General features: G+C 44.1%; 1 protein-coding gene across 2 annotated transcripts in view; it reads left to right on the top strand.

The window, feature by feature from the left end:
* The first annotated feature begins 560 nt into the window (after nucleotides 1-560).
* Nucleotides 561-9,582, top strand: part of syk (spleen tyrosine kinase) — a 69,121-nt gene continuing 60,099 nt past the window's right edge. For both annotated transcript variants that reach the window (XM_055632870.1, XM_055632869.1), the window contains exon 1: nucleotides 561-990. In XM_055632870.1, the coding sequence (XP_055488845.1) occupies nucleotides 589-990 (402 nt within the window). In that variant the 5' untranslated portion in view covers nucleotides 561-588. The remainder of the gene's footprint in view (nucleotides 991-9,582) is intronic.

Genomic DNA, 9,582 nt, shown 5'->3' with positions numbered 1-9,582 from the left:
GTGGGTCATCAGGGTAAACAGCAGTGGACTCAGGACGCAGCCCTGAGGAGAGCCGGTGCTCAGAGAGATGATGTTGGAGGTGTTGTTTCCAACCCGCACTGATTGTGTCTGTCAGTGAGGAAGTCCAATAGCCAATTACACAAGGGGGGGCAACGTTTGAGGCCCAATGAACCCAGAATTTGCTTACAAGAAAGTGCTGAGGGATGATTGTATTGAACAGCAGGGGACTAAAGTCCACGACAGCAGGACTAACATTGGGAGAATTCATGTTCATGTGTGTCCCCAAACGGAATCGAGGTGCTGTTCCTCAATTTAGATGCTTCTCGCTGGCATGGAGGTGGACAGAGACGGAGGCGGATAGTTGAATCCTCTGTGGAGTGGTTGCGGGAGCTGAGGTGGCGAAACTAAACTTGGTGATTTTTAAGTTGTTCTTCTCCTCTGAATGTTCCAGGCTCAGGTGGAGTAACAATAACAACATCCTTGTGGAGTGGTTTGGCCTTTAAAACTAAAGTTTTTAAGTTGATAATGAAGGAGTTTCAGAAGGAGGAGTTCGAACCAAAAGATTAGATATAAATATCAACCAAGACAATGGTTGAGAGGGTAAATCACCTTCCCTATTTCTACGGCAGCATCACACGAGATGAAGCAGAGCACTTCCTGGCGCAGGCTGGAAAGGCTGATGGCCTCTATCTTTTACGCCAGAGTCGCAGCTACCTTGGGGGTTTTGCCTTGTCCGTGGCATATGGCAAGAAGTGCCATCATTATACGATAGAAAGAGAATTAAGTGGAACTTATTGCATATCCGGAGGAAAGTCTCACAAAAGTCCCGTGGACGTCTGTGAGTACCACACTGAAGAAACTGATGGCCTTGTCTGCCTTCTGAAAAAACCCTGTGGTCGACCAGGTGGAATTCAACCAAAAACAGGACCTTTTGAACATCTGAAAGACCATTTGATCAGGGAATATGTTCAACAGACGTGGAACTTGAAGGTAACAAAGTCTTCCTTTCGGAATTGTGTTTGTGTGTTTGAGTTAGCTATATAACTAGGAGTGTTGCATAATTCATTAGCCCTCTAAATCTCAAAAACTTTCTCTTGTGCAAATAAAAGGAAGCAAAAGCCAGGTCAAACATTGCATGACATGAAAGATGGAGTAACTCAACGGGTCAGACACAAAAAGCTGGAGTAAATCAACGGGTTAGATAGCATCTCTGGAGAAAAGGAATAGGTGATATTTTGGGTCGAGACCCTTCTTCAGCCTGAGCAACAGAGGCTAGCACGATGGAAAGACTGATTTAGTTGAGGAATGCAGCTAAGACATTCAAGTTAAGTCGAGTTTATTGGTGTATGCACAAGTATGGTGAGGAACAGGTACAATGAAAATCTTGCTTGCAGCAGCATTGCAGACGTGTAGACTCAGATAACACACCAAAACATAAATTATACATGTTACACAAGACAGTGAAAGAGGAAGACAAGTGTGCAAGGCAAGACATGAGTCATAGTCATAGAGTCATAGAGTGATACAGTGTGGAAACAGGCCCTTCGGCCCAACTCGCCCACAGTGGCCAACAATGTCCCAGCTACACTCGTCCCACCTGTCTGCACTTGGCCCATATCCCTCTAAATGTGTCCTATCCATGTACGTGTTTAACTGTTTCTTAAACGATGGGATAGTCCCAGCCTCAACAACCTCCTCTGGCAGCTTGTTCCATACACCCACCACCCTTTGTTCGAAAAACATACCCCTTGGATTCCTATTAAATCTTTTCCCCTTCACCTTGATCCTATGTCCTCTGGTCCTCAATTCCCCTACTCTGGACAAGAGACTCTGTGCATTTACCCGATCTATTCCTCTCATGAATTTATACACCTCTATAAGATCACCCCTCATCCTCCTGCGCTCCAAGGAATAGAGACCCAGCCTACTCAACCTCTCCCAATAGCTCACACCATCTAGTCCTGGCAGCATCCTCGTAAATCTTTTCTGAACCTTTTCTTTTGCAAAACATAATTTGGAAACAAGTTTATGGTAGTGCAAGAGGTGGTTCATAGTTTACACAAAAAAAGTTTATGGTAGTGCGAAACCCTTCTTCAGACTGGTGGTTCATAGTGTTGCATTGTTGAAATAGATTAGATTTATGATAGTCCAAGTCCATATTGGTAAAATTAAATTTCTTGGAGCTTGGTGATGAGTTTGAAGGGACTGAGTGTGTTGAATGCTGAGTTGATTTGAGAATTAAGGGACAAAAGTTTAGGGGTAACATGAGGGGGAACTTCTCTACTCAGAGAGTGGTAGCTGTGTGGAATGAGCTTCCAGTGGAAGTGGTGGAGGCAGGTTCGATTTTATCATTTAAAAATAAACTGGATAGGTATATGGACGGGAAAGGAATGGAGGGTTATGGTCTGAGTGGAGGTAGATGGGACTAGGTGAGAGTAAGTGTTCGGCATGGACTAGAAGGGCCGAGATGGCCTGGTTCCCTGCTGTAATTGTTATATGTTATATGGTTGTTGCCGCTGAACCTAACCTTTAGACTTTAGAATGACAGCATGGAAACAGGCCCTTTGGCTCACCAAGTCCCCACTGTCCAGTGACAGCGATCATACACTAACACTATCCTACACAATAGGGACAATGTAAACAATTTTACTGAAGCCAATTAACCTACAAACCTGTACATGTTTGGAGTGTGGGAGGAAACCAGAGCACCTGGAGAAAAGCCATGTGGTCACAGGGGAGAACGTACAAACTCTGCACAGACAGCACCCATAGTCAGGATCAAACCCGGGTTTCTGGTGCTTTAAGGCCTGATAATGTGTTTTTATTAATCAGATGGTCCAGAGCAGAGTTAAGATCAGTAAGATAGCATCTGTTGTTGACTGTGGAGGTGATTGGCAAACTGACTGATTCAAGTCATTTCTTCGGCAAAGCTATTACAGACCCATTATTACTAATCTGAGGCAGGATTATTACAATTCAGTTATGCAGGGAATTTTTTTAAATATATGTTTTGCTTTATAACAAGTTACTCACTCAAATTTTATCGCAAATTGATGGTGTTAATTCACATGCCGTTACTAGCGATTATTTTGTTTGGCAACACAATGTGTTGATGAAAAGTCCCATGAAGTGTGAATCAGTGCAAGTTGCTAAATGATTTGTGACATTTCAGCTTTAGCCTTGCTAAATTACTCATAACACATATGGCCTTGGAAAAGGTAACAATGGCACTTTTACATATGTACCAGAATTCAATAGTAAACAGAATAGTGCCAGAGGATTGGAGAAATAGCGATGTAAGTCCATGTATCTTTAATAGGATGAAAAATACCAGAAATGAGAGATATCAACATAAAGAAAACAATTCTCTAATAACAGATGTTATTAAAAAAGGCAGCTAGATGCTGACAAAAAATATCACTGAGATCCAGAAGGGGAGGACGTGCTTTACTATTGCAGACACAAGGAACAGCAGATGCTGGAATCTTGAGTGAACACCAATGCTGGATTAACTCAGCGAGACGGGCAACATCTCTGGAGGGAGTGGACAGGTGTAGCAAGGAACCTTCTCCTCCTACTACAATCAGTCTGAAGAAGAGTTCCCACCTGAAGCACCTATCCATTCCCAACAGAGATGCTGCCTGATCTGCTGAATTACCTCATTATTTTGTGTTTCACTCATACGTCACAAACTTTTATTGAATTCTTTGAATTTGATCATGCAAAATGATTTACACTCATCTGTGGTTGCAATCACATAGACGCCAAATTACGTATGAAAGTTGTGTTTCATTTGCTAAACGTATTATTAGTGAACCAGTGGGACTTTACTACACAAATTTTATCTCTAGACTTAAAATATTGATTCTGCAGAATGATTGGAGAGCTTGCTATATTTGAATTTTTTGGGAATATTCCTAAAGAATTGTACTTGTTATATGCAAGATGAATCTTTGTAACTAAAAAGAAAATGTTAAAATTCTAGACTCTATCAATCCCCTTTAATAATGAGTGAGAGGTCCGGGATGGATGGCGTGTTTCTATCTATTGTTTGTTCATGATGATACATTTCCATCGTCAAACATTAGAAACAAATGTGAACGTGTCATTGCACGTGGTCATTGTTAGAAAGCCTGAATTGAGCAAAGTCCTCACGAATAACTGGACATATTAGCAAATGATAGCATACCCGGAAAAAGACCAATGTCATTAGTGGTAAACAATGAGCAAAGTCTGGCGGGAAATTTGAATTTGATTGTATGAACTTAAAGGGGCTGTCCCACTGCGGCGACCTAATCCACGAGTTCTGGCGAGTTTGCCTTCGACTCATACTCGCAGCATGGTCAACACGAGGTCCTAGGAGGTCTTTGTAACTCTCCCTCATGCTCGAGATTAGTCCCCGCCTACACGAGGCCTCAGCTACGTCACGGTGTATTTTTCAACATGTTCAAAAATGCCCGTGAGTAAAAAAAGGTTGCCATGGAAATAATCGATACTTTTTTTATTCGTAGGTTTAGTCGAAGTAGGTCGTAGTAGGTCGGCATGTTATTCATAGGTAATCGAGGGTATTCGAAGGTAATCAAAGGTAGTCAAAGGTAGTAATAGATAGTCTTCAACATAGTCGAAGGCAGGTCAAAGGGAGGTCGAAGGAGATCAAAGGAGGTCATGTTCACTCTCGGCTATTCGGTGTCCAATTTTCCAGAAGCTAGTCTAAGCTAGTCTTCAACATAGTCGAAGGAGGTCGTCTACATAGTCGAAGGAGGTCTTCAACATGACATTTTTTCAAACTCTCCTAAACTCTTCTAAACTCGCCAATTAGGTCGCCGAAGTGGGACAGCCCCTTAATGCACCATGTAGTAACTAAGTCATGCTGTCGCCTGCTTCAGAAATCTAGTTGCATTGACTTCAATGGAGATGAATGATGGAATTGGAGAGCATTGTGCGCACACTCTTACATTTACAGTGTGTAATAAAGGATTAAATTCTATCCTGATAAATTACTTTTACGCCCTGTCATGAAAAGCCAGGCATCTTTTGTCACGCTACATAGAATAACTAAATGTCAATTATTTTGGATAGTTTCCTTTGTCATCTTTTGGAGAGTGCCAGCTGTGGCTCAGTGACGTCAATCTCTGATTCAGAGACTTGTGGATTAAAATTCCTCTTCAGGGGCATGAATACAAAATCCAGGCTGACACTCCATCATAGCATCCACTTTAGGGCCACTCCCCAAAGGATGGCATTCTAACAATGCAGCATTCTGTTCTTATTTTATGAGATTTCAAGAACATCAGATTTTAAACATTGTATCTTTTTTTTCACTGTGTGATATTTTCTCCAATCCAGCCTTTGATTCTCCTTTCTCTTTTCATACCTTATCAGCAGCATCCTTGGAGAACATGGATAGGTGATGTTTCGGGTCAGGACAATCCTTCAGTCTGAAGATGAATCCTGACCTGAAACTCCATTTATCCATGGATGTTGCCTGACCCATTGTTACACTGGCATTTTGCGTCTTTTTTTTGTAAACTAGTACAGGTGCACAACCTTTTATCCGACGATCCAAATAACAAAAACCTCCGAATAGCGACATTTTTTCAGTCCTTGAAGAAAGGTCCTTGAAAACGTTCACCGAGGGCGGCCCGCAGAGGTGACAGCGGAACCTCCGGTCGATCCTCGAAGAAAGGGGAACTAAATCCCCATTCATAAAAGAGAAGGTGAGGGTATATTGCGCGGGAGGGTTAATAATTGACAATCTGCTGCTGCCTGCCCGCTGAGTTAAAAAGTTCCCACGGTAGACACGATACACAGTGTATCGTGAGTCTTGCATGAGAACTTTTAAACTCAGCGGGCAGGCAGCAGCAAATTGTCGCTCCCTTAAGTTTCACCCCACCTACACCCCTCTGCTTCCCGGCCATGTGTGTGACCCCTTCCCTCCCCTCTCCAGCTCCCCGCCCATTGCACCGGCGCGGGGGCTTTGCATTGTCGGAGCTAGTGCCAGTCACCGGAGACGTCAGGACCAACGGGACACCAGCCCCCGGGCCCACTGCAAGCATGGAGATCCCAGAGACCCACAGCCAGCAGCAGCCCAGCCCCGTTCCAATTCCAGAGGAACACGCTCCCCGTAGGGACCGAAGCTGATGGTGTGCAAGGTGCGTCTTGGTCTTGAGGTTGCGGATGAGGGGGCGCAGCTCGGGCTGCGACATCTCCGGCCACCCCCTGTACAGGAGCTGAGACTGGGAACTGTGGAGTTGTTTGCAGTTGCAGAGGGAGGGGGCAAGGGCGGTACAGTTCCCAGTCTCAGCTCCATTCCAGGGGGTGACCGGAGACGTCAGGACCAACGGGACACCGACTGCAAGCGCGGAGATCCCAGAGACTCACAGCCAGCAGCAACTCACACCCCATAATAGGTTAAATCGGATAAAAGGTTGTGCACATGTATCTGCATTTCATTGTTTCAGCAATGATTCTTGTAGTGCGGCACGACTCTCGTCAGCAGCGGCCTCTGCAGCCCGTCTGCGTTTTTATTATTTTTTGTCTATGTTTTTATGTTTTTGTTATTTTTTTGTTGGGATGTGTGTGTGGGGGGTGGGGGTGGGGTGAGAGGGAGGGGGTAACTTTTAATCTCTCCCTGCACGGCGAGCCCTGACCTTTTCTTTGTCGGGTCTCCGTTGTAGTTGAGGCTGCAACGAGGAGCGGCCTCCAATAGGAGGACCGTTGGCTCTGGTGCCGACGACTCACCTCACCGTCGCGGAGCTGGCCGAGTCCGGAGCGGGTGGAGCGGTGATGGAGCGCTGCTGCGGCCCGACCTCCAGAGATTCGGAGGCTGCTACTGCAGGTCTGGCGGACGGTGGCACCGGGAGCCCGCGGGTCCCTGGAGGGAGACCGCTTTTCAGGGCTCCCGCAACGGCGACTTCTCCCACCCGAGTTGCGGGGTCGAAGAGCTCCTGGAGCGGGGCCTTACAGCACCGCCCCGCGCGGCTTGGAATGGCCGCGGGACCGCGGAACTCTAACACCAAGACCCGGTGTGCGACCTTGCACCACCCGGCGTGGCTTTAATGGCCGCGGGACAATCGCCATCGCCAGCCGGGGGCTTTGACTTTGACTCTGACATCGGGGGGGGAGAGTGCAGTGGAGAGATAAGTTTTTTTGGCCTTCCATCACAGCGATGTGATGGATGTTTTTGTAAATTATGTAATTATGTTGTGTCTTGGGTCTATTTGTTTGTAATGTATGGCTGCAGAAACGTCATTTCGTTTGGACCTCAAGGGGTCCAAATGACAAATAAATTGAATCTTGAATCTTGGTGATATCTGTGGATGTCTGCAGTATACATTTGTCCAGTCGGAAATGTTCATTTCCTCCCTCACCTCAACTCTCCAGCCCCAGTTTATCTCTCTTGCTCCCTGACCCTCTGTCTCTTGCCTATAGTTTTTTTGTTTGTGCTGTCTTGCTTATCCTCGATCCTCTCTTTCTGTCAGCCTTGTTCTCTTTCTCTGACCTCCCCAACCACAATATCTCCTGCATCTACATCTGTTTCTCATGAGAATATGAAAAAAATATTCTTAATTAAATATTATGGGCTTGGATTCCCTTTGTAGTTTCTCAATGCACTGTCAGTGGAAAATTGGCAGGAAACCTGTGAGCCAAATAAAGAGTGTAGGAAAGAACTGCAGTTGCTGGTTTAAATTGAAGATAGAAGCAAAATGCTGGTGTAACTCAGCGGGACAGGCAGCATCTCTGGAGAGAAGGAATGAGTGACGTTTCGGGTCGAGACCCTTTTTCAGACTGATTCTTCAGACTGATTCTTCAGACTTCAACCAAATATCGAGTGCAGGTGTAAATGCAACTATGATGTTTTGAGAAATTTAATTCACTTTTATGACTATCAGCTGTAAGACTTTGCAAGTTAATTTATTTATCCTTGATAGATATTAGATCTCTTTTGAAAACTTCGAGCCATAATACCTGTGCCGAACATGATGTCAAGCTAAACTAATCTTCTCTGCCTGCAACTGATCCACATCCCCCCATTCCATGCATGTCTATGTGCCTACCTGAAAGCCTCTTGAAAGCCACTACCTTATCAGCTATCACAACCTTATCCAGCAGTGTGACAGGACTATGCAAAAACATGTAGACACAAATTCTTTAAACTTTTCCCCTCTGCCCTTAAAGCTCTGCTCTCTACTATTTGACAGTTTCACCTTGAGAAAAATATTCTGACTGATTATCCTATCCATGCATCTCACAATTTTATATACTTCGAACGGGTCTCTCCTCAACCTCTGACACAATCTAAGTTAATCCAACTCCTCCTTAAGGCTAATATCCTCTAATCCAAACAACATTCTGGGAAACTTCTTCTACACCCTCACCAAAGCCTCCACATCCTTCCTGTAATGGGGCACGCAGAATTTCTCACAGTAGTTCAAATGCAGTTCAACCAAAATATTATAACGCTCCAACATGACTTTCGGATTCTTATACTTATGCCCTGACTGATGAAGATAAGCATACCGTACTCCTTTTTTTTACCACTCTCTCTACTTGTGTTGCTACTTCCAGGGAGCTAAGGACTTGTATACAATCATTAAATTTATGTTTCTCCCTTACATTCAACCTCCCAAAATGCAACATCTCACTCTTGTTCGGATTCAACTTCATCTGCCATTTCTCCGACTATGTCTGTGACTGATCTATATCGCACTGTATCCTTTGACAGCCTTTCCCAACGTCTGCCATTCTGCTTATTTTGATGTAATCTGCAATCATGCTAACCAATCCATCTACAAACATACTAACTAATCCATCTACATATACATCCAAGGTGTTTATACATATATAAATATATATATTTAAGCTATAGGTAGGCAATGGGCTAGAATGTAAACTGGCTTAAAGAAGTATAAGGAGATAAGATAGTACCCAGACATAGTCAATTTAATTGCTGTGGTAAAGTCAGATGAATAACTTGAATAAGGAAACAGAAGCCAAACACAGTCTGTGATGGAAATCAACTATTTCTCATTGAATCCTTATTTGCTTTATTTACTGTCTCAATATGAAATCTACTCTGTAATATTGTTCACTGTGTTGATCACTCATGGTGCAAGTTGTCTGCTATCTGATCTATAGTTTTCTATTGATGGTTTAAACCCATGTCACTTTTTTCTGTTGCTATCATATAATTTGATGTTTTATTTCAGGGGAGGGGTGGGATAAAGTGGTCCCTCTAAATTGGAGAATAAATGGAAGTAACCTCGGGTGGGGGAGGAACTGAAGTCAGGAGTGGTTCTTTAATAGTGGAGAGGAATAAACTAAAGCCATTCTTGAGAAGGAACGGTGTGTTGGGATGAAGGATGATCTGGGTTCAGATGAGGAAGTGCTTGTGAAGTGGAATTGTGGTTGAGCTGGGGAGTTGGGTTGAGTGACTGCATCACACATTAAAGCTTTTTGTGCCTTGCTGCATCAAAACGGAACCATTTTAGTGTGATTAGTGAACCATTTTAGTGTGGTGGTAGACAAAAATGCTGGAGAAACTCAGCGGTTTAGGCAGCACCTATGGAACGAAAGGATAGA

Source organism: Leucoraja erinacea, chromosome 3 (assembly GCF_028641065.1).
Source record: "Leucoraja erinacea ecotype New England chromosome 3, Leri_hhj_1, whole genome shotgun sequence".
Lineage (NCBI taxonomy): Eukaryota > Metazoa > Chordata > Chondrichthyes > Rajiformes > Rajidae > Leucoraja > Leucoraja erinaceus.
This window is presented reverse-complemented; position numbering and strand designations above follow the sequence as displayed.